General features: G+C 38.3%; 2 protein-coding genes across 21 annotated transcripts in view; both read left to right on the forward strand.

Annotated features, from left to right (window-relative positions):
* The first annotated feature begins 2,282 nt into the window (after positions 1-2,282).
* LOC145715340 (uncharacterized) lies at positions 2,283-6,791 on the forward strand. Its single transcript, XM_081795126.1, has 4 exons — positions 2,283-2,373; positions 2,425-2,506; positions 2,603-3,085; positions 5,997-6,791. The coding sequence occupies exons 1-3, from the start codon at positions 2,283-2,285 to the stop codon at positions 3,033-3,035; spliced, it is 606 nt and encodes a 201-aa protein (XP_081651252.1). The 3' UTR covers positions 3,036-3,085; positions 5,997-6,791.
* The window catches only part of NRXN1 (neurexin 1), a 1,127,584-nt gene continuing 1,107,948 nt past the window's right edge, over positions 6,789-26,424 (forward strand). For all 20 annotated transcript variants that reach the window (XM_078444444.2, XM_078444446.2, XM_078444455.2 and 17 more), the window contains exon 1: positions 6,789-7,668. In XM_078444444.2, the coding sequence (XP_078300570.1) occupies positions 6,897-7,668 (772 nt within the window). In that variant the 5' untranslated portion in view covers positions 6,789-6,896. The remainder of the gene's footprint in view (positions 7,669-26,424) is intronic.

The following is a 26,424-nucleotide window of genomic DNA, read 5'->3' on the forward strand; positions in this document are numbered from 1 at the left end:
TTAATGTAAGTAAAGCACTCAGAGCATGCGTGGCATGGAGTAGGCACGTAACATTAAACATTGGTATTATCCTCATCAACTCCTATGAAGTGAGATGCCATTATCCGTATTTCACTGATGAGGAAACTCTCAGAAAGTTGAAGCAATTTCTGTAGAAACAACACAGGAAGTCATACTTTAAAATAAAGTAAGAGCTTTTATCACTAAATTATGTTGTAATTTTTTCCCATTCTAAGCACATACTGATAATTTTCCCTATGCATATTTACTGAATAAAACAAACAGATCTTGTGGCTGTCCATATTCCTTAAACTAGATATAGTAGTTACTTTGATAACTGCAAAGCAGATTACTAAGGTAGTTCCTTACTTGTGTGTGTGTGTGTGTGTGTGAGCGTGTGTGTGTGTGTGTGTGTGTGTGTGTGTGTGTGAGCATAAGGGGCAGACACAGAAGACTTGACTTTTTGTTTTAAACCTTATGCATAAGAAGTAAGAATGTTAACACATCTTTGAATCAAAACCACAGAAGAGAGTCCAGTGAAAACCATAATACAGTGGAAGTTCTGTGTAGCCCAGTTAAAGATAAGATCAAAATTTGCAAGGGCAAAATTAAATAAACAAGATACTTGTTCAGGTCGTATACCATAGTGGCAATTAATGTGTGTGTGTTTTTTTTGTTTGCTTGTTTGTTTTTATGATTCCGGTAAGGGACAGAGCTTTACTCTTATGAGTGCATCTAGAAATCTGTCATCACCATAGGATTCACTGGTGAATATACATGCAAGATCTTAGGGGCATTATAGAAACTTTTAATTCAATTCATAATAATTGGTTGTTGATTCTACTTACTTTTGCAGTAAGGTTTACTTCCATACTAGACACATATGGATGTATCTTATATGCTGTTTGCTCTAAAGCCTAATGGTAAATGCTAGAAAAATCAAAACAGTCCCTGAATTAAGTAGACTCTTTTTTTTTTTTTTTTTTTTTTTGGTCCGAGTTCACTTCTTGACTGCATAACCTTAGATCAGGCATTAAATTTGAGATTTAGCTCTACATTATTTAAAATTTCATTTATTTTATTTTTTAATCATGGCAACATTATTATTTCAGTCCATTCCCAAAGAAAATATGGAGAATAAGTTGGAAATCACTAGTATTCCTATTTTAAAGCCAAGAAATCCGGATTTCAGAGAAGTGACTTCCATTGGATCAAGCAGAACTAAGTAGGTTTGAAACTAATAAAAATAGTATTTATTCAACACAATTACAAATAGTTTATGCCCATTTAATCTATTTGTTCTTTACAACATCAAACAGATGATGTGGGAACTATTACTATATCCTTTTTATAGATGAGGTGACTGAGGTATTGTAATGTTAAGTATCTTACTCAAGGTCACAGCTAGTAAATGTCAGAGATGGAATTCAAGCCCAGATGACCTGATTCTAGTTTCTATACGTGTAATCACTTGACACTCTGTCTTTGTAAAGGCAATAGAAACAATAAAACTTGTGGTTCCTACCTTCAAGCTATTTAGACTCTTTTACAAATGTAGTGAAAGTATAAATATGCTTATCATAGGAATAAGTTATGGTTTCTTTGGAAGGAAATGAATATTGCATTTGGAATGTATGTTATTTCAGTACTCCTGAATTTGTCTAGTTCTTACAGTCTTGGTTTATAGGGCCTAGAGGCAGAAAATAGTCTTATCCTATAGCATTTGAGACTGGAGCTATTAGGTTTGTGGTGTTGAAATGAATATCTGATCTTTCTGCTCTAAAACTAACCTAAGTTAGGAATATAATAGGGTTAGGAATTTAAATGTCCATATCACTCAAACTGTAATTTAAAGCCATACACTTCGGACTTGTCTACCACCTATTCTGCAAGCTCCCTGAAAGTTAACTCCTTTGTCACCAAACCCAGCAATGTCTACTGGGCATGCCCAAAGATATGGTTAGAGCCTCGCACGGAGTTTCACTTCCTCCAGGTTTTACCAGCTGCAAAAGACAGGAGGAGACCGATAGAAGAGTTAAACAGGTACAGAACTTGGTTTGGCTCAGAATGTCCGTGGCCAAGGCAGAGCACGGAAAGCTGGGGGGTGACAAGAGGCTGTCGCAGAAAGCACCTTGTCAGACAGACTTGAGTCTGGTTTACAAGTTGGTGCATTAGCCTGTTAGGTCTTTCTGGCACAATTGGTAGGCAGATCGTGAAGGTTTGAAGATCGCTCAGGTTAGGGCCACAGTTAGGGGTGGGGCAGGGACGTTGGATCTAGGGGAATGCCTGAGACTGTGTGGGTCTTGCCTGTCCCTGCATTCCTCGAAGAGCTGCAGCTTTTCAGGGTTCCAAACAGGCGACCAAAGTGCGCAAGTAAACCCGGAGCTCATCTTAATCACTGACTTCTTGCCCCCTTTCTTTTAGCTGCCCAGCTCTTCCGTGGCACCCTTTCAGGTACCCTCGCCCAATCACGACTAAACCCCGGAGAAGTGGAATCTCCACACAGGTTTCCGTGGGTCTAGCAGGGGCCTGGGCATGCTCAGTAGGCTACGTGGTTCTCTGGTTCTCTCTCTCTCTCTCTCTCTCTCTCTTTCTGGGGTAGGGTGGGTGGTGACAAGTTAGAAGCTCTTGCGGCAGGTCCCCGCCTCCAGGATCGGGCTTCCCCTGCAAAGGGACGAAGCAGAGGTATAAACACCTCGCACCGCAGCGTCCCGACCTGGAAGGGCTGTGCCCGCGGGCCCAGCCCACCAGGATCTCTGCCTGAGGACGGCCCGCCGCTCTCCATGGTACTGCGGAGAGCTCAGCTCCGCCCTTCTCTTTCAGAAGGACAGCACCCGGCGTCACGTAACCCAGCCTTCTCAGGCTCCACCACCGCCTCCTCCTTCCCAGCTCTTTCCCTCTCTTCCTCCTCCTCCTGCTCCCCTCCGTTGCCTGTTCTCCCCTCCCGCACTCCTGGAGATAGACGCTCAAGCCTGACGCCTCTGAAAAGGCAGCGGCAGTCGCCTTATCCACAGACCTCAGGAAATTCGCTTTGACCGATGCATGCTTCAGGCTCTGGGTCGAGCTAAGGGGAATAACCGGGCAGGTAAAGAAGCTCAATTTGGGTTGGGGGAGGGGATGGGGCGAGGCAAGCTGGAGAAGGATATATTTCCCCCTTGTAACTGAGCCAGGAGCTGCCACAAATGCACAAGGAAGGATGGGTGGTGGGAGGGTGGAGGAGTATAGATCTTCGTTGTTTTGCATGAAGCTTTTTAAATAGATGGCAAGAAGATGAGATGGTGGAACTAGGATAGTAACTTAAAGGCTGAATGCAGTGATTTATTAGCAAAAGAAAGAAAACAGACAAGTTAGAAACCAAAGCAATAAAATATATCTGTATGTACATCTTTATTTCCCTTCCCCATCAGCCCCATGCTGTGCCTATCCTTAATTTGTGCAGTTGACTCCAGGCTCCAAGAAACTGCACTGGTATTAGAGATGGAGCTTGGAGACTGGGCGGGAAAGCCAGGGAGAATTTGGGTGTGCATTGGTATTAAGAGACTTTGCAAAAGCGAGGGGGTGGGGGGGAAAGGCACTTCTAAAAATTATCCCAAAGATTTCAGGTTCTTGGTGATGGTATATATTGAAGGATGCATGGAAAGATATGTGTGCATGTGTGTGTGTGTGTGTGTATGTGTATATGTGTGTGTGTGTGTGTGTGTTATAAACATATTAAAATAAATGCAGCTGCAGCGGACGAGCATACTGTATCGATCCTTCCAGTGGCTTGGGAATGAATTTGATTCTAGAAATGAAAGAAAAGATTAATGAGGCTGTTAGTCTGCTTTTGAATTAGAGCGCTTCTTCCTTTGGCTGCAGTAAGGTTGTTTTTCAGATCCTTTTATTTCATCCTCTAATTTGTGAACTCACCAGGTTTTTCCGGCACCTAGAGAGAATCCTCTTTCTCCATATAAATACAGATACTCTTCACACACAATGAGCTTCCTCTAAGAACTGGGAGAGTCAGTTGACCTCCCTGTGGTAAGAATATGTATGTGTTTCCCCCCTCTCCTCCATTCCTTAAAAAATTGTCAAGGTATGCATTAGTGGAGGAGGGAAGGAGAGAGGAGTGAAGAAAGGTTTTGTGATCTATGTAATATTAATTAATAAAATAATCAGCTCCAATCCAGTCTCTCTCTCTCTCTCTCCCCCCCCCCCACACACACACACACACACACACACACACACACACACACACACACAAAGATTTTCTAACACATAAGCTTCAGGATGGTTTCAAAGCACTACTCTTGATCTTGAAATTTCAGATTTCTTTTGCAAAATGACTGAAAAATTGGCAGATGTCCGAGTCCACTTAAAAATGAGAGTATATTGAATAATATGCTATCTTAGGATGATTTTTAGGAGCACCTTTCTTTGGGGTTGGCATAGGAGTAGGCAAGATATGGCTGGTGATTGCTGATGGTGTGGAATGTATCAGCCATAATAAATAAGCAACTGAGATGGTTATTTCTTTTTTATTTCTACTGGCCAATGTGTATGTGTCTATATGTGCTGTGTTGTCCGTGTGTGTGTGTGTGTGTGTGTGTGTGTGTGTGTGTTGAAAAAGAGAGAACCACTCATCAATTTCATCTGGGGAGGAACTTGAAGTGGGATCCCCTAGCTTGGTGGCTCTCAGCTGACACCTGTAGGGATTGCTCTGTACTGAAGAGAAATGCTCTTAGCTCCCTCCATGGAGGAGCAGCAGCACAATGCGGTGCCATAAATTACTGCTAGTTTCAGCTTGTAGGGGAAAAAAGTGTTAATTGCATAGTGAGCTTCTGTGTCCAGGCAATAAATGTGTGTGCGTGTGTGCCTGTGCGTGTGTGTGCAGGGGGTGGGGTGGTATAGTGGGAAATGTTGAGGGAAATGCTTGCGTTTGCTTGACATGACCAGATGAACCATTTGTGGTTTTTTTCTTTCTCTTTTCTTTTTCTTTCTTTCTTTTTCTTTTTCTTTCTTTCTTTCTTTCTTTCTTTCTGTCAAAATGTAAGAGTAATGTTCTTTTGGCAAAAAACAAACAAACAAACAAGGCTTAAAAGCAACTCACTACTTACGATTTCTGCACCATTTCAGGAAACTGTCAGATTAGGATTGGATAAAGAGGTGATTTTATAGTGAGTGATTCAAAGACATGATTTCATATTCTAGCATCCTGGAGCCACAGCAGCTAAGGTGTCACACATGCCAACTGCTGTTCTGACCACACAAATTCTAAGAGCTGACAGCCAGATAAGGACTCGAAGGGGAGTAAGGATCACTACACTGTTTGGCAAAATATTAAATACTTTACCCATCTTTAGAGGAGTTAATGTCATGGCAAGTGAGACATAAATGCTGCCCAAAATAGATATGACTCCAGTTACATGTTTTCTCTTAGAACAGATTATTCTTTTAATAAAAGGAAAATACTTGTCTGAAATTGAAAAGACACCTCCAAGAAACCATCAATGTTCTTTCTTTGAAAAACCTAAAATGGTAGGAATGTTATACAAATTCAAGCCAGTCGCAGTTTGATCTGTTTTGCCTGTTGTAAAATCTGTATTAACTGAGATTTGAATAGGATGTATTTTTATTGTCCATGTTATCAGTGCATGTTATAAGCAGAAGCCCTTAAAGGGGCCTCTTTTGCTCCCCTTGTCATATTTAAAAAAAATAAACTTTCTCAGAAAAAGTAAAAGATAACCATAAACAAATCTGTATAAAATCCTAAGAGGGTTACCTATTAACAGTTATAAAAAACTATAAGGGCATAATGGCTGATTGTAAAAGTGCAATATTAACTATTGGGAGACATCAGGTCTTCCTTGTAGATCAGGACAAATACGCCCCTTCCAATAAGGTTAACTCTGGCTTCCTAATGGCTCTAGTTATATACCTGGTTTCTGAACTGAATGATGATTTATATGATACTATAAATGACTTTAGAACTTAATTTTTATTTTAATTCTCTGCAGATTTTCTGGGTCCTTATAAAAAGACAAAACCAAAATGCATCACCAACACACAACCAATTGATATGCTGGCATCTTAATTTGGCCTCGCAGAGGCAGAGAGAAAAGAAGAGGAGCTGTTGTGACATCTAACAGCTTCTGGCTATTTCACAGCTTCAGGGTTTGAACCCTACCGTTGGGGAGGGAAAAAGAGAAGCAAAATCCAGCCTGTGAGGCCATGCACAAGGAATTCTGCATTGGCTACAGGGGTGCTGGTGGTCCATGATATGACAGAAGAAACAGGCCTTTGAAGCCACTCAGGGGTTAAGTGGTGCCGTAAAGAGGCAAGGAACCCTTTTCTCCCTTCTGGTTTGGGACATCACATCTGGAGGACACTCGAGGTACTCACAAGTATCCAAGGATCCTGGCTTATTGCTGACTTCTTGTACTTCTCTGACAAGTATTTGCTTCTTAACGGACTCTGTTTCCCTTTTGCCCGGTACCACTGATGGTACCTCGCAGATGATAGTATTCGAGGAGTGAAGCATCTGTTGACACCACCGATGCCCTTGAACTAGGTCATCGGACTCAAATGGATAAGTGACTTCCCTTGACCTTCTGTTAACGCCGTTTCCAGAACGTTGCTTCCAAAGTGTATCCTCCCTTTGGACTGGAAGATCTGCTGCTGCCCTGTACCACTGAGGTCTACGTTTTCCAGTTGGGAGGGGACTACAGGGAGAGAGGGAGGGGTTGCTGGAAGAAGAAGAAAAAAAAAAGAGGTAGATAAAGGAGGGCGCATCCCTCCCACTCCTGCCCATCCCCTTACCCTACTTGTTTCCAGACCCTTATTTCTACGTCACGGTGTCCAGGACCATTTTGACCCTGTCGGCCCCGGCACCCCCCCGCCGCACCCCAGCCCCGAGCATGGGGACGGCGCTTCTCCAGCGCGGGGGCTGCTTTCTCCTGTGCCTCTCGCTGCTGCTCCTGGGCTGCTGGGCAGAGCTGGGCAGCGGGCTCGAGTTCCCGGGCGCTGAGGGCCAGTGGACACGCTTCCCCAAGTGGAACGCCTGCTGCGAGAGCGAGATGAGCTTCCAGCTCAAGACTCGCAGCGCCCGCGGTCTCGTGCTCTACTTCGACGACGAGGGCTTCTGCGACTTCCTGGAGCTCATCCTGACGCGTGGCGGCCGCCTGCAGCTCAGCTTCTCCATCTTCTGCGCAGAGCCCGCCACGCTCCTGGCCGACACGCCGGTCAACGACGGCGCCTGGCACAACGTGCGTATCCGCCGCCAGTTCCGCAACACCACGCTCTTCATCGACCAGGTGGAGGCCAAGTGGGTGGAAGTCAAGTCGAAGCGCAGGGACATGACCGTGTTCAGCGGCCTCTTTGTCGGGGGGCTGCCCCCGGAACTGCGCGCTGCGGCGCTCAAGCTGACGCTGGCCTCGGTGCGGGAGCGAGAGCCCTTTAAAGGGTGGATCCGTGACGTGAGGGTCAACTCCTCCCAGGCCCTGCCAGTGGACAGCGGCGAGGTGAAGCTGGACGACGAGCCGCCCAACAGTGGCGGGGGGAGCCCGTGCGAGGCTGGCGAGGAGGGCGAGGGCGGGGTGTGCCTCAACGGAGGCGTGTGCTCGGTGGTTGACGACCAGGCGGTGTGCGACTGTTCGAGAACCGGCTTCCGCGGCAAGGACTGCAGCCAAGGTAAGGCCCGACGCCTGACCCACCGGGGGCCTCGGCCTGGGCAGGGCGCGGGGAGGCAGGGCGAGGCAGGCGGGGCCGGCTGGTGCATGGGGTCTTCCTTCTCTGGACAGTGTGTTGCAGCTAGTTTGCAAGGTGAAGACCTGTTTGTGGCCTCTCGGCCTTATCACCTCCCACAGCTCCTCCTTTGGCATCCTCTTAATGGTTTTTAAGCAGACCCATTTCCAGGTTCAGATTCCTCCTGGGAACCCTTTGTGCCAGCCCCACTTCCTTCCAAGTGGCAAGTACAAGGACCTCTCCTCTTCAGACTCCTCGGGTTGTTAGGCTGCTCCCCATCTTCAGAGGGCCATGGCCCACCTGAATGACCGCTGTGCTTTCCTCTACCACCTCTAAGTCTGTAATACGCAGATGTTCCCCATAAGATGCAGACAAGCATCTACAAGATTGGGCACACGTTTGGTGAAGAATGAAGTGCAGGGGTGGTTCAGTATGGTTGAAATCTCCACGTTTGTTATTCATGGTAAAGGACAGGGGGAACAGGATTCGTAGGGACTGCTTTGCCTTTTATAAGGAAAATGTAAAGTCCTGCTCCTGGTTGTGGAAAAATGGGGCAGTGGGAGGGGGCACATGTGAAAATTGTTTTGATTAGAAGGAGGAGGGTTCTTGGAATTAATGTTAATTTCTGCGGTTATGTCCACGTCCAACATTTGTCAGTTTAGGAAAAATTATGTGATTTCTCTGGTTTCTTGAAGTGGGAGACAGGTCAGCTAATATTTAGAAATGTTAGAGATTAAATAACGTATTTCTCAATTAGCAGATGCCTTGGGAAGATAAATAGCACAGAAATTTAGATGTTGTTGGACTGGGAGGCTTCTGTAGGCTAATAAAATAGGGAATGCATATGAAGGATTGCAAGAGATTTCCTGAGTATATTTAGCTAATGATATTTATCTGAGGCCAGGCTGTAATTTCTGTTGTTTTTAAGGATTGAAACAGTGCAGAGTTAAACACACACACACACACACACACACACACACACACAAACCATACTTGAGTTTTATTTTCTCCCTTTCATAAATAAAATTCAGTCATTAATGTGTGTCCAATGTTGCTACATGACAATGACCAAGGAAAAATATTTTATAAATACCGAAAAACCTATGAACAGAAAGTGACTGATATGCAAAAGATAAAACATGGATTTATTTGTGGCTGAGCAGGAGAGATGTCAGGGTTTAAAGTAGATAGCTAATGGGTCAAATCAAGACAGTCAACACATGGATAAATGACATGTATGACTGAAGTTGTTTTTAAAAAGATTACTAAATCTGATTTAGCTGTAAGGACAAAAGCTTTATGTGTGGCTGTGTTTTACTGTATAATGTCCCCTGTTTTTTGTTTTTTGTTTTTTGTTTTGTTTTTGTTTTTTGGGGTTTTTTTGCTGATACCAATAAGAGGATGTAGCCCTTGTAAATCTTATTAGACTTGGCAGTTCTCTCTCATTTGACTTTAAGAGAAATGAAGACTTGGTAAAATTTATGATAGTTTAAAGGGAGTACTTAGAAAGAAAAAAGCTGGTCATTAGAGAAAGAAGAGTTCTGTAGCCTTCATGGGTTTAAGGGGAAAAATATGTAAAGGGTTATTTTATTATTCTCTGCCTTCATGAAGGTTCCCCCCCGCCCCCATTATATTTTGGCTAAGTAATTGTAGAAGACTATGTATTCTATGGCCTATACTGCACTTCAGCTTGGCCAGTAAATTTCCATGGATTTAACACCAGGCTTTATAGTTAGGTTTTACCAAATAAAGCCTAATTTTATTTATTACAAAAATAAAACAGTACATGTTTTTCCTCTCCCAAATCTCATTTAATTGTAAATCTTGAATGAAATGGCTACATATGATGATTTGCTTTATGATGATTTGAAGTTCCATACATCTGCACTGATTAATAGAAATAAATTTTGAAAAATGAACACTATTTTATGGGAATATTGCTCTAAGTATCCTAATGTCACTTTAAAATACAGAGCAGGCAGTTTAATGAAGGACACTTGAGATATAACTTCCTTCCTTAAATTAGGAAACAAATATGACACAATGACAGCTTGTTCTGTGTGGGAGGGTGTTTTAAATTAAATTTTTTATTTTTTTGTGCATTTTAAATGTAGGGAACCAGGGATCATGCATAATCAGGAACACTTAAGAGTGGAGAAAGCATGGCAAAAGTAATATGTTGAAGAGAAGCAGAATTAGATGTTTCTGAAATGCATTTTATTTTGCCAATGGATAACTTTCCATAACAGGAAGAATTTAGAATTACCAAGATACATAATTGAACAGTCTAGTACCTGATGCATAAGGTAGTTCAATTCAGAGAAGAAAAATCCGTCAGGATGGTTCTGGAGCATTGATTCGTTTTGAAAATTTGATCTGGAAACAGAGTGCAAAGATCACCTCTAATCATGAAAGGAAAACAAAAGGCTGGATTCTTCTGATTATCACAGAAATGAGAGATGGAGTGATAAAGGCAGAGTTGATCAGCCCAGGAGGATTGGCTCCATTTTGTGTATTTTCTCTATTTCATGTGTGTCAAGTGACTATTAAATAATTAATTGAGAATGGATGCCTCTCTGAACACCAATCATGTATTGATGGCTAGGGATAGATGGTTTCTATTCAGATGAAGTATAAGCAAAACCCTGCCTCTAGCCAGTATTTACACTGATTGCCACATTCTTTTTAAAAACTAATTTAGAAGCAAATCCACATTCATTATAGAAAATTTAGGAAAAAAATTAACAGCCAACATTAAATAAGATTCAAATTACATCTAGTTCTGACTAAATTTCTCTATTAACTTAATATTTAGTATCATTTGGTTGACTTCATATTAAAAATACAGTAAGAACTACTAAAAAGACAATGATAATATTCTTTCTCTCCTTTTTTTTCTGGCCCAGAATGTGTTGCCACAACTTCTGTATCTAGGTTTTCTAGAATATTTTTATTTAATGAGCTCTGTTTCATCCTTACTCTACTTTATTCAGGCCTAGCAAGTTTTATATATTTATTTATGTAGCAATGGAAGGAGAACACAAGAAAGGTTATGTGTCATGACCAGGTTAGTGGCAGAGCCTGCTTAGGAGTACAGGCACTTGTATTCTAGAGCCTTGTATTCTCTTCTCTGCTCAATAAGATTTCCATTTTATTATGATTGATTTTTTTTTAGGTTCAGGCATTATTCAGGAGGAAAAAAAAATATATATATATATATAAATGGCTGATAGAACAGAACTAACTTATGCATCACTTATGTTCTTTGACCCTGAAAGTCAGCCTCAGAACTCAACTATCCAAGAATGTCATCTTTCTTGAATGATGGATGCTTATGGGGTACATAGCTTTTTCGGTGAACCGTACTCATCTAAGTGCCCCAGGACCATTATTATTTAATAAGTTTCTGCTTAAAAGGACTAATAGTTTCTTAGCAGCTTAAAAGAATTAGTGAATTCCATGGCTATCCAGCTTAAAAATGAGAATAAAAGGCTGATCAATGAGAAGTGAAGTTATCCTTTTTTTATGACTTTCAGGTTTCATGTATTTTAGGGTCATTTTTATTAAAAATTTCATACTAGACTGTGAGTGTCCCTTTTATTTACTTTCCCTATTTAAATGGTCATGAACACATACACCTTATGATGGCTATTTACTATAAATTACTAAACATGGCAGTGTGATAGATGTCATTTAATAAAGTCCCTTCTTTCTAAGACTTTACTAATGTTACCAGAGAGACAGCCATATTCACTCAGTCATTTCTACATTCATTTCTTTATTCAACAAATACTGATTGAAAGCTTTGTATGTGCCTGAGTAGTAGGCTCTGGGAATAATATGATGAATAAACTCTCAGAAATAGCTCCCACGTTCCTAGATTTAGCATTCCAATGAGGAGACACAGTTATTAAAAAAAAAAAAAAAAGTAAATGGAGACTTAAAATGGCAGTATGTATTTTGGAGGACAGGTACATGATATTCTGAGAACTTAAAATAGTGTGAACTCACCTATCAAAGAAGGTTTCCTTGAGGATTGATGTTTAAAATCTGAGAGATGAGAAGGGATTAGCCAGAGTAATAATACTAGGTACAAAAGCCTGCTATAGGAAGTGTTGTGGCATATTCAAACAACTTAGAGAATGCCCTTGAGGATGGAGCTTTTATAGAGAGGAGTGGGGCCAGGTCTTTCAGGGCCTTCTAGATCATATCAAGCAAGGATTTGAATCTTTATGGTAAAAGTGATGGAAAAACAATGGAAGGGGTTAGTGTGGAAGGTGGGCAGGAGGGTGCCATTATCAAATTTATATTTCAAAATGTCACTCTGGCTACAGTGTAGAGAACACATTGATAGGGGGCCAGGGAAAAAAGAGAAAACATTACTTTCTGTTTGTCAGTCCACAAAATTTCTTTAAGCACCCACTCTAAGCTGGAGACTGAACTAGGGGGACATGGGGAAAAACAAGGTTCTTTCTTTAAGGAACTTAGAATCTTTGTGAGTTTTGTTAAGCATAGAAATCTAAGGCCATTCATTGTTAAGAATTCTTGTTTCTATCTGCAAGAAGTATTTGAACACTTTCTGTGGATTATCATGAAGATAATATCCTCAGATAAACCCACCAAGTCTATAGACTTGGAGCGCATTGGCAATGTTATGCTTTGTTGTACCCTCCAAGAACCTTGTTCAATATGCTTTTCTTGTGATGGTATATATCGGTTGATTAATTCTAGGCTTTCAATATTTCAACTGCTGCAATAAAGAAAAATATTACGTAGGTACTTAATTTTTTAATTCTAATTGAGAATTTTTATTATAATTAAGCAAGCCTTTAACACAAATGCATTTGTAAAAACTTGCACCCTCCATATAAACTAATACATTTATTCATCTCAATCCTATACTTAAATAGTGATGTTTACTATATTTACTCCAGTATATAGATATAGGTATTTAATGGACTTATCCTTTTATGATTTGCCTTTGAGGCTCTCCTATAAGTTAAAATTATTTACATGTATCTGCAAAGAAGCTAGATACTATATTTGAGCTTAAAAGCTCAAGTAAGATATTCTTGTAGTTATTGTAAACATATTTTAGCATACATTTACATATATGCCAGTGAAATCATGTTCCAGCTTTGGATACCATTAAATGAAATGTGATAATAAATTTATAAAAAACAAAACAAAACAACTCCTGATTTACTACAGGAAGGACTAACACTATATAATATTTATGCTATTGTTAGCTATATTGTGAGACTACCTGAAGCTACCGTGGTTCCTGAAAAGTCATTGACCACGTTTTATCTTCCTTTCTCAGTAAACATTTAGTGGCCACATTGCTTGCAGGGTTAACTCCTATAAATGATCATAGAAAATTAAGTCCCAGAGATATTTGGATTTTATTTTATTCTGGAGATAATAAAGCTACTGTTAGAAGTTTCTATGCAAACTGTACTTTCAAGAAGTGTATAAGTGATTATGACATAATTCAGAATAAATCATTTTTGTATTCTAAAAGTTTTGAGTTTGTTATGCAAAATAATATTATGCAAAACCTATATACTTTTTTCCCTTGTGTACTTATGTATAATTTTATGGCACAGCCCCTTTTCTATTAATCGAAACTTAGGAATTGGTAAATTTCTCGGTCTTTGCTAAATAATAAGTCTTAAATGTTCCAGTTAGGTTTTAGATACAAAAAGTCTTTTGGTTAGTTGTATCAGAGCTCTTCAAAAATTGCATGGCTTTTTTTTTCTCTTGTGCATGGATTCTATGTGTTTCTACTTGGATATGGGAATGGGTGTGGTGCTCTCTCATAATCTTTTCCTGCCATGTTATATACACAATGTGTGTAAACAGAATGTGGCATGTCATCTGAAAAACTAAATTCTAACTAAATTCTAGATGTGGCATTGCCTCTAAATCACTGCTACAGATAGGGTAAGGTCACTGATGTTCTTTGTTTCAATTTTCAAGATTGTAAATTGAGAAACACAAAATCAGACAACTAATACATTTGAGCTTCTGCTAACCTATTTCAGGGTGTGAGTAGTTAATAGATATAAACTCCTGGAAAAATGTGAACATTTGAAAGAAATCTCTAACGGCAGCAGCATAGATGGCCCTAAAATTTTGTGAATGTTAGTAGTGAAATGTTAAACATGTTTCTGTAAATCTATGTTGGGGTCATTTTAAATGAAGTTTAGATCATTCATACTCAACAGTGTGTATAAGATGTGGTAGTTTTCTTATTACACACTGACATGTTAGTACAGACAAGCTGAGTAAAGAAGACAATGGTTCCTTTGTTCCTTCTGTGTAAAAATCTAAACAAATGAAATAAACAATTTAAGGCAGCAACTAAGTGGGTGTATATTATGATTCTATTTATATGAAATTCAAAACAGACACAATTAAACTCTGGTGATAGAGTTCAGAATTTGTGTTACCTTTCGGCAATATGGACTAAAAGATGGCACAGTGGAGCCTTTCACACGATCTGCTTGGTGTTTACATGGATATATATATTTGTAAAGATTCACTGAACTATACACTTAAGCTTTACATATATGAGGTATCTACACGTAAGAAACTTTATGTATGTTCTATCTCAATTTAAAAAATTTCTTTAACTTATGAAAAGAATGATGCTAAATGAATACACACAATGTGTACATATTCATACCCTAAATACATGTAAGAACGTACTTAGGAAGGTTTTCTCAATGGAAATCCATATTTTAGAATGGTAGGCAAAAGGTTCAAATATTTGTAACATAAATCCAAAGAACATTCTGGAAAGCAAGTGTATATACATCTCAATACATTTAAGGGTAATGTGAGTATTCTGTTTTAAACCTCGGTACACCCTTTAACTTGTTTCCAATTTCTTGTACCTTTATAATAGAAACACATACATAAAACAATAAACCATTCCTATTTTATATTTGCAAAAGTTAAGCAAAAGTTAAGCAAAAGTCCTACCAACATATTCAAGCAATCTCAGTTTTCCATTTAGGACAGCTCAACTACTGGAATTTTAAGTAATTGGATGATGAGTATGTTGTAAGGGTTCAATAAATATTTGAATGAGTGGATGTTGGAAAAAACATTTCCAGTCTAATCATAACTCATATAATTAATCTAAATCTACAAATATACATGATTTCTTCCCCCAAAATATTAGGCATCAAATTTTTTCAAAAGGTGTACTAGATGTCCCTCCTTTCTTGGTGCCATAAGCACCTCTTGGGTTTGAATACAATTTGAAATTATTGTAACTACTATTTCATGTTTACTGAGTGAAAAGCTTCGTACAGTGTGCTTTGTCCATCTTAACCTTATTTATTACTACAACATCCTACTTGATAGGTTTTATAGAATTCCCATTTTATAGAGGAGAAAATTGTGGATTGGCGAAGCTACCTTGCCAAAATCCCATACCTTAATGACAGAGCTGAAATTTGAATCCGGGTGTGTCCACTACCCCAGCAGGCAACTCTCTCCATTATATGACATAACCTGTGTGTTTCACTTAACAGACAGCTAATGGCCACTGGGAATTTGTTTATGAGTTGTCAGCTTGCTGCTGATATGAATGCCTGACTTGTAATAAAGCTTTCAGAATTGGAGATCATGGCAGACCCTTAAATTTAGTGCCATTTCCTAATATCATGATAATAAAGAAACAAAATAGCTTGTCAGAATTCATCACACTCTGTTTCTATAACACTTGCTTATTTTCTGCTTTTGTTGACCTTCTATTAATATTATGCTTAATGGGTTGATTCTACTTTAATGTAGCTACAAATAAAGCCTCTGTATATTGAACCTAAAGAACTAAATTAATCTGAAGAAGTACATTTAACTATTTTTTTAAAAATTTTTTAAAGTTTATTCATTTTTGAGAGATGGATAGAGACAGAGTATGAGTGTGGGAGGGGCAGACAGAGAGGGAGACACAGAATCTGAAGCAGGCTCTAGTCTCTGAGCTGTCAGCACAGAACCTGACGCAGAGCTTGAACTCACAAGCCAGGAGTCAGATCATGACCTGAGCTGAAGTCGGACACCTAACCAACTGAGCCACCCCGACACTCCATGAAGTGCATTTAATTCTTAATATTCTGAATGAAAATACTTAGGTTTCACAAAACAGGCAACACAAAATTTATATCCATCTCAGAATCTGGGAGATAACATTATTGAAATTATAAAAATTCATGGTGATTTAGCATAAATAGAAAGATCTGTCCCCATCACAAAGGTAGCCACTTGGAGTTGTTGAGTTAGAACATGGTTCTACTGAAGCTATAGATGATGATACACTGGGCACTTAATTGAAATTACATAATGAGAGTGTAGTATCTCTTTTTGGATAAGTAAGTTTGACTTCCCAACACATCGCCTAAAATTGAGTTCAGGAACAGTTCTTAGAGTTAGAAAGATGTATTCCCTATGCTATTTCTGGTATATATGAGAAACTATTATTGGAAGGAAGTAGGAGGAGAACAAGTCTGACCTGGCAAGCCAAAGTGCTGACCTGGACTCTTGTCTGGTAACTTGCGCTCAAAACTGTCTGGACTGTAATTAGAAATACACTGACGCCACATTGTAGAACCGAGTGCTACTTCAATAGCACTTTCTTAGATTGGTTCCCAGGAGGGATCTGGTGGTCCAAAAGTTAAAGGAAGAACTGCCAAGAGGAACAGTTGCTTCACAAGTGCCCTAACATGAGGAGGGGCTTTCTATATTTAATTATAGACATAATGAATTCTGTGTGGATGACATTCCACAACAGAAACAACATTGATCACAGTGTAGAAGCTGCTATTGGTGGTGACCTAACAATACCGGGCCTTTTATGTGGAACCAGCTAAGCTTACGTGTTAGTCAGACGTTGCTAGATTCAGCAGAATGAACTTCCCCAGTCCAACAGAGGCAAGGAAATTAAAGACTCATGTTTTTCTTCTAAGTAATGATGTCTCCCTATAATTAAGCGTGCCTGGACTCTCCTTAGGGAAATAGCTGGCATGGTAGCAAATAACTATAGCTGCCGTATGGAAGATACTACTTCTCAGCTTAAACCATTTATCTGAATGCAACGTTGATTTATTTTAGCAAATAATGGGATTATTTATTAAAAATTATTACATATGATACTTAAGGTACTAAATGTTTAATTTATACAATTGAAAACTTAAATATAGAAAGGGGTACATTATATTTCATGACCCAAATGCACAAGTAAATGTTTAACAGGATACATTTATGAACCCGTATTTTAAAAATTGCATCAACTTCCTGTGACATAAAGTATTGATTTTTAAATAAAAATTTTTTAAATAATGAAACATGTATTTTTGAGAAATAAATGTGTATGTGTGTATGTAGATAAACACAGAAAGATATAAAAATATGACATAAATAAGAACATTATATAATGTAAGCAGAAGAGGATATTTTTAAGTCTTAGAAATCCTGTTAAGGGGTGCCTGGGTGACTCAGTTGGGGTTAAGCATCCAACTTCGGCTCAGGTCATGATCTCACAGTTTGTGAGTTTGAGCCCCACATCAGGCTCTGTGCTGACAGCTCATAGCCTGGAGCCTGCTTTGGATTCTGTGTCTCCCTCTCTCTCTGCCCCTCCCCTGTTCATGCTCTGTTCTCTCTGCCTCTCAATAAATAAACGTTAAAAAAAAGAAAAATATACATACATACACATATATATATATGTGTATGTATGTATATATGTATATACGTATGCATATATATGTATATATATATATACACACATATATATACACATATAAATCATGTTAAAATAAATTTTTACAAATATATATTTGTTAAACATGTCATAAAAATAAAATGTCTTTATGATTTAAAGTAGTCTATGTAATATATATTTTTTTCTACACAAGACCTTAGGAACTTGAAAATTCTATGCTTATAGTAAGACAAATGACTTTCTGTGATCAGGTATGGGATTAGAGATTTTGAAGTTTGTGCAAAATAGCATTTTCATATTATTGATTGACAGCATCTCAACTATGCCTGGGGGTTGTATGAAAATCTAACTGTAGTAAATCTTGCTCTCAGATTTCTCTGACAGTTACCAAGATTAATTTGCTTTGATGGAACTTTAGCTATTATTATTAAATAATAATATTTATTTATAGGAATGAGCCACAATATGTTCAAACACATGGAGAACAATAAACTAATATTAATAATGACTTCTTTAAAACTTCAATCCGTAAGAAAAATAGAGGGTTAAACTTATTTAATGAGCTCCTAATGAGTTCAGAATAAGCCAAGACCACCACAGGGATATTTTGAAACAGCCACTTTTAAAATCAAAAATATCTCTCAAATCTCTTTTACCAGAGTAGTTGGAGAATCTATAAGAATTTTTCTTAATATTTAAATGAGTCATGTACAAGTTTCAGAACATGCCCTCTTGGTCACTTTCTATCATTACATGAAAATTTTGGGATTCATACATCATTAATTTTCCTTCCTGTGGCCCCTTAAACTTTTGCTTAGATATGAATGGTAGAGTTAAAATAATATGGCTTTTCTATTTCGATCACAACTTATATATTTTTTTGGCTACAAAAAGCATTTGAAGTTGTTTTTCATTGTTACTAGTTTTTGATTTTCTTTTCACTTGAATTTCATCCATTGTTTACTCTTTTCTCTACATTGATTTCCTTCATAAAGCACAGGCAGAGGTAGAGCTTCAGAATTAGGGTAATTCTTAATCTGGGAATGGCACTCCTCTATGGCTGTTAGCTGAGAACTGTGCACTCTCCCAGAAGTCATTAGAAATAAAGAATGATGGGCACCTCTCCTTCCCATAGACCTAAGATGTTATCCATCCTGGACAAAGTCCTTGTTTGTATGACACAGAAAATGCTGTGTTTTATCCTAAATAGAGGCAATAAAGATTTGGATTGGGGCCAAATATATAATCCTGGAGTGTCATCTGCCCACAAGGGATAGAGGATGGAAGGATGATGAGGCCTCAGGGAAGCTGCTGAGCTTGGGATGTGTAATAATTGAGAAAATGAGACCTGAGACTGAAAGAGGAACAGAGATAGGAGAAAAGAAGATGAGTGGGGGGAAAGTAAGTGTTGGAGAAGGCTGGGAGAGAGAGACAGAGAACGAACAGGATTTGAAACAATCAGAACCCTGAGAACTGATGAATTAAAATAAGAAAAATCACATCCAGTTAGTGAAGGAGGGGACTAGAACATGAATTTTTTGACTTCTATCCCTGAGATTGAGCTGGAGAGCTAGGAGGAAGAAAAAGACAAGGACAAATTCATTATTGTCTAACAATTAGTCGCATAAAATATAATCATTCTTTAGCTCTGGGTTCTGGCAGTATGTCATTGGACTTTGTCCTACTGACTAGCAATAGTAGCAACAGCAATAGCAAAATCTTGCATTACTCCTACCCTGTGCCAGACACTGTTTTGAGCTCTTTACACATACTAATTCATTTAATCCTCCCACAACCCTATAAAGTAGGTGCTATTTGCCCCAATTCACAACTGAGAAAACTGAGGCACAGAGAGAATTTTAAAATTATTCAGTTTAGGGACACCTGGGTGGCTCAGTCTTTTGAGCGTCTTAGTCTTGATATGGGTTCAGGTTGTGATCTTACGGTTTGTGAGATTGGGCCCCACATCTGGCTCTGTGCTGACAGTGAGAAGCATGCTTGGGATTCTCTCTCCCTCTCTTCTCTCTCCTTCTCTGCCCCTCTCCTGCTCTCTCTCTCTCTCACTAAAAAAATAAATAAACATTAAACAAAATTACTCTGTTCACACTCTAAGAAATTGCAGAGGTGGCATTCATATCAAGGCCATGTGACCTCCTGAGGCCATGCCCTGAACTTGTAATTCCTTCTTTTTTTAAATAATAACTGAATGTATATCCTCCGCACAAATGAGAATCTTCCTTGTGTTTAAATGATGCCTGTATAAACTAATGCAATTTCATTTTCTCTCCCTCTCAGTATTCCATCTAAGTGTTTAATAACTTTTCCTGGGCAGAATTTCTTTTTTAAATTTAATGAAAATCTTTCTCTGCTGACATAAATTAATTTCTTCTTGTTAGGTCCTCAGTGGAAATAAAATCCATGTAGTCAATATCCCCTTGAATTATCTTTATCTGCTTAAGAGAAAGAGTGCTGTCTTCACTGAGCTAAAAGTGTTTTAGATCCCTCTCCTGTGAAACTGATCTGACATTCAGCCTCCTTGTTCTAATAGCTACTTGCTTTATTTATTTTACTTGCTATCACCTCGACTCACTAATGTGCTCCCCAGGGTTAGTTCCCCAAACCTGTGACAGTCCTCTTCCATTCATCACAGCAGCTGTATTGCTATACTTTCAGTGACTCCCTAACCTTTCCTCTTGCTTCTGTCTGACTTGCTAATTTCCCATTATCTTGGAAATGGTATGGGCAGAGGCTTTTAAAGTCCTTAGTAGGTGGTTGTTACTTGGCAGTTAAAAAAAAAATGTCTGTTGCTAGTGTCTGTACATCAGGCAGTCTAGAATTGTGTAAAGGGAAGTGTCTTGATAGCATTGCATTTGTAAGCAGGAAAAGTAGGCCAGAAAAAAATGAGCTGACAAACAGAAAAAAGAACTTGGACTAAGCTGGCAGTGGGAGTCTGGTCCACAGAGGACTAAACAATGGAAATGGATTAGAACAAGAGTGTGTTGATTTAGGCCTAAGGAAGGAGAAAACAGCATTTGCTTGTAATTCGAGTATAAATGTGAGAACAGACTGGCAGAAGTGGTGGGTGAGTCTCTATTTCTGGAGATCCTTAACAATAGCTTAGATACACAACTGCCAGTTTTAAATTGCTTAGGATTTCCCTTTTCCTGGTCAGAGGCCTGGACTAAATGAACTTTAGAATACATATTCAGCTCTTAGTTATGTAAATAATCAAACTTTTTGGAAAACTTTTAACATACAAATCTCTCAAAATAGGAGATGGAAATAACCCAAAACAACCCCCCCCCCCCCCGCCAAAAGAAAATAACTCCAAACTATCCACAGGAAAAAAAAAAAAAAAAGGGAAAAAAAAGCAGCCCCAAAGCTATTTTAAAAGTATCTGAAGTTATAACTCACTGATGCATTGGGATAAAATATGGCACCAACTCCCACAGAGCACTTGGTTCATGAATTACTTTCCCAATTGTCTTAAATTGCTGTCGTTGCACGTAGATGTCCCTGGAAGACACTCTGGGCAGGCATGCTTGTGTTTGCCCTAAGTCAGTTGCCCTTGTCCTCTTTACATAGTGGATTGCCCCAGTTTCATGTTTCCTTGAACGTGTTGGAGCTCAAGTTACAGCTGCTGCCTATATAGCAACTCACTCCACACTTCCACTTGTTCATTGTGCTGTCCCTAGGGTATCCTCCCCAAAGTGAACCCACCCCACCAGGGGTGGTGCTCCTGCCCTGCTGCCCAAGTGTAGCATACTTAAGTGATGTCCCTCCTGTATCTATACTTTTATATCCTGTGTCATTTGCTTTTGCTCTGGGAAACATAGCTTTGGATGAAAGGAGTTTTGGCACTGGTGTGAATTCTTCCTGGATAAGAATGGGATGAAAGGCTGAAAAAATTTTTTTTTTCATTTCAAAATAAAGAAAATAAAACCAAAGCAACTACCCACCTTAAAAACACTTATTTATGGGTAGTCTGTAATGTGCATGGTTTCTTGGTACAACAGGTTACACAACCTGTTTGTTGTGTAACTTCATCTTTGACTCCTATGTTTTTTGCTCATTCGTGAACCCATTCATAATTCCCAAACCACTAAGAAGCTGTCATACACATGATGAGACATTAGCACCTATGTAATTGTTCACCTCTGTGTACTCAGTGCTCTTCAAGACAAAATTTAGCAGCACAAATGAAAGTGTTGAAATCTAACACAAATATAAAAAAAAATCGGGGATCAAAAACACAAATAAAACTATTAATCACAGTGTATGAAGACCTATAGTAGGGTGCACATGTCTACCATTTAGTGCTATTATTGATTATCCTCCACTGTAGTAAAAATGAGCCTTGCTTTATGAAAAATCTACACATGGTGGTATGCCTATGAAGAGTGACAAACCTATGAATCCTTTTAAAAAATTACAGTTATTGGATTGTTTCACATTTTCAATCAAGTTCCCATAATTTCAGGGGCACCTGGGTGGCTCAGTTGGTTGAGCATCCAATTTCGGCTCAGATCATGATCTCACAGTTGGTGAGTTGGAGCCCCACACCGTCTTGCTGCTCTCAGCACAGAGCCTGCTTCGGACCCTCAATCCTCCTCTCTCTGTGCCCCTCCTGGATATGAGTGCACACACACTATCTCTCTCTCAAAAATGAATAAATGTTAAAAAAAATTTAAAAGTTCTTGTAGTTTCAAATTACCCTGATCACTGGATTTTTCCATATCAAAAGAAAACACTTTGTGGTGAGTCATTAGATAGTTAAAACAATGGGTAGAAAAAGCATCAGGTTAACAAATACTTATTTTGGCATAAACCGAACACAAGGAAAGTCAGGAAACTTGGTATTTTTTCTTTTGGTGAAACACTATGTTTTGTTCAACCACAGGTCTAAGAATTGAAAGGGAAAGAAATCACGCTCTAGTGGAGTAGGCTGGCAGATACATGCATGATTGCATACATTTGTGGCATGAATGCAATAAATGCTGTCACAGATATGAGTAGTGCTATTAGAAGCCAGAAAATAATGGGGCTAATCATGTGCTTTCAGTGACCACATTCACTTGATTCTACTGATATGCTTGCTATTTCAGTCCTCTGTATTTACTCATCAGGATTGTTGTTATCCTCTCTTTACCACTTCTCCTAATCCCAGGCAGTATTCTACATTTCCCCACCCAAAGCCATTCTGCCCTACTGCTCGGATGATCCTTTAAAAATAACATTTCTCCTTTGGTTTAAGGATTAAGGAGAAAGCACACATTCTTAAGAATGGCAAGCAAGTACTTTAAGTCTGTGTCTGATCTTCTGGCTCATTTCTTACCACATTATTCCAACAGAAGCCTTATGATCTAAGCCAGCATTGTTTGTATTATGAATAATTATTGCATTTGCATGTCTTAAGGCCCTTTCTACTGCTATTCTCTTTGTACCTAAAGGCTCTGTCCATTCTCTACTGTGTAAAGTTTCAACCATCTTTCATGACCCATCTAAAAGATCTTTCTGAAGTCCTCTGTGGTGTTCTTCCCTGGCCCTCCTACAGAGCAAATGTTGGCTTTGTGTAGCTCTTTGTTCACATAGTATTGCACTCAATACATTTTATTATAGTTATTTAACATCCCACTGTATTTCTTCATGTGATTCTAAGTCCCCAGGGGAACATCTATGCTTGTATTTATTACCCTGTTATATAAGTAAGAGCGAGTAGACCGGCCCATAGTAGGAACTCAATGAAATGTTAGTAAATTTAATCAAGTTCAAGATTATAAGAAGAAAATATTAAATATAATGGTCAGAAGAAAAAAATAAGCAATTTTTTAAAAGAGAAATACAAAAAGCCAATACATGTAAGAAAAAGAGGCTTGAACTCAATAACAAATAAAGCAAAATAAATTAAAATGAGGTATTCTTGCTTAGTTGATTGAAATTAGAGACCATGATGTATAAAGTGTTGATAGAGATGTAGCAGTTACATGCACTCTTATGCTCTTGCATATCTTTGGTTGGAGTGTAAGTTACTACAGCTGTTTTTAGGGACAGTTTAACAGTAATTATGAGAATCTCAAATGTGTACATCTTTTAACATGGCAGTTCCCCTTCTAGGAAATTTTTTTAACAGAAATACCTGAACAAGACTCACAAATGTATCATGACTGATACATGTTGCAGTTTTCTGTAATGGTGAAAACAATGGTGAACATGGAATCAATTCTACTATTTATTAACATATAAATAGCTAACAAAACCATGGTAGACCCATACACAACTTCTCACAACATAACATAAATGATATATATGTTTATAAACTGGTATGAAATATGTTAAAGCATATTGTTGAATGAACATAATTAAATTGGAAACACACTCATGTATATATATACACAAAGATTGTGTGTATATATATTTATGTAAAAAATGTAAATAACGTGTAATGATCCCATGTTTTACTTTCTTCAGAGAGGGAGAAAAGAAAAATCTATTTAAATTACTAACAGATAAATATATTTGCAAGTACTCCAACCAGATTTGCAGGGTGCCTGTGTGGCCCAGTTGGTTAAACATCCCACTGTTGATTTCAGCCCAGGTCATGATCTCATGGTTAATGAGATCAAGCCCCAAGTCAGGCTCTGCTCTGACAGCACAGAACCTGCTTGGGATTCTCTCTCTCCCTTTCTAGAGGTCTAGAGGTCTCTTCTCCCTACCCCACTTGTGTGTGTGCACACTTTCTCTCAAAATAAATAAGCATTTAGAAAAAAAAAAACAGATTAGCAAAGGAAATTTGTAACTCTCCATCTTGAGATATTTTCAATGTAATTTTGAAATGTCAAATTAATAGTCCATTTCAGAAGATCAGATTCATTACATGACTTAACCAAGGATTTGTATTATAATTCTAGATTGAGCATTCTGTTATAGAAAGAAAAACAGAATGTTCCTGTTTTCAGAATAAAATATGACACTGACCTGTCGGGATATATTCTGACAGAATATCATAAAATAAGAGAATTATAGAATTAAAATCCCATGTAAGTCCAAAGATTGATTGATTATTTATTTATCTTGTACCCTTTTGTCAGGTTGAATGATCATTCTTCTGGCATTTAACAGAAGGATCCTAATAAGGTACAGGGTCTGGAAGCAGATATAATATTTCTTCTCAGTAGTGATTTCTGTTAATGTTCCATTTACAAAATCTCCACCTGCCCTCACCTTCTCCAATACCAAATTAGAGAGATGGCTGAAAAAATCAGTGCTGTGTCTCATATTGGTTTCATCATCAGGTGTATTATCATTCTTGTAATGTCTCTTCTTCCTAATAGAACTCCTAGTAACATCTGAGAAGTTCCAAATGACTGACAAGGCTTTCCTGCTTTACTTCATACACATGTATGTTATCAATAATTACTTAGTTGACTCTTTAATTTGTCTAAATTTGTGCAGGCATAATGGAAACTGACAATGCAATTTTCCATTGAAAATCGTAAATGGATGACTAAGCTGAGCAATTCACCTCCTTTCTATTCCTTTTGTACAGATATCTTATGCTACACCAGGATGCTTATACTTTGAAAATAGCTCATCTATATTCATTCACCCATGCATATAAATTGATTTGCATGCTCATTTTGCAGTTTCCAAATATGCATTTGTTGCATAAAGTTTTTCATATCTAACCAAAATGGCTCTTTTACCTCTTCCTCAAAGATTTAGCTGGTATGAGCCAACTATCCACGCTATTCAGGTGCATGCACAGATGGATTTCTGTAGAAAATGCTAAAAGTCTGTAGAGGAAAGGCTTAGATCTTTCCACTGGCTACATTTCTAACTCAGATCTAGCCTTTATGGGTCACCTCCTTGAAATTATTCAGGGCAAGATTTGAATTAAGTGGCAAGAATTTATGCAGACTATCCAGATTATTTACCAAGTCATGATTTCATACATATTTAATTTTATTATTTTATTTATTTTACTTTATTTTAAAATTTTATTTATTTTGAGAAAGAGACAAAGTGTGTGTGCAATGGGAGAGGGATATAGAGAGAGGAGGGGAGAGAGGGAATCCAAGCAGATCCAAGCAGGATCTATCTATACCAGTGTAGAGCCCCATGCAAGGCTACATCCCAGGACTGTGAGATCATGACCTGAGCTGAGATCAAGAGTCCAACACTTAACTGACTGAACTACCCAGGCACCCCACCAATTCATGATTTCAATAGGAACTAAAGATATTCAATAGAATGATTAATTGATGGATTGTATTTTTTTTTTTTTTTTTTGCTTTCCCAACAATTAGCTATGCCTTATTGAATGTTGGTTTCCTTCATTTTATATCTCTGATTTTTCCAGTTGAAACAAAACAAAAACCCAAACACAAACCACAGTTAAAAGAATAATGTGAATTACCTCCACAAAAAATCCTAATATTTTTATTAAATTAAAGGTAATCTCTTGAAAAATATAAATATCCAAGTGTAACGTTTTTTTTAATGTCTAACAAAATGTTTTGTTTCCATGACTGTTTATAAAGAGTTAAAATACTTGAGGTCCTGAGAGGCTAAGTTGTTTGAGCGTCTAACTCTTGATTTCCCCTCAGATTATCATCTCACAGTCATGAGATCAAGCCCCATGTTTGAATGTGGAGCATGCTTGGGATTCTTTGTCTTTCTTCTTCTGCTCCACTTCCCTGCATGAGCTCGTTCCCTCTCTCTCTCTCAAAAAACCAAAAAAAAAACAAAAAACAAAGGGCTAAAATACTTCAAGTTGTGAAATTGTCATTATTCTAATGGCTTTTAGTGTTTACCGATAATGTTTATACATAATTTAAAATTACGTGTAGGATACCCAGGTGGCTTAGTAGGTTAAGTTGTCGACTCTTGATTTCGGCTCAGGTCATGATCTCATGGCTGGTGAGATGGAGTCTGGCACAGGGCTCTGTTCTGACAGCTTGGAACCTGCTTGG

This window comes from Panthera onca, chromosome A3 (assembly GCF_046562875.1).
Source record: "Panthera onca isolate mPanOnc1 chromosome A3, mPanOnc1 haplotype 2, whole genome shotgun sequence".
Taxonomy (NCBI): domain Eukaryota; kingdom Metazoa; phylum Chordata; class Mammalia; order Carnivora; family Felidae; genus Panthera; species Panthera onca.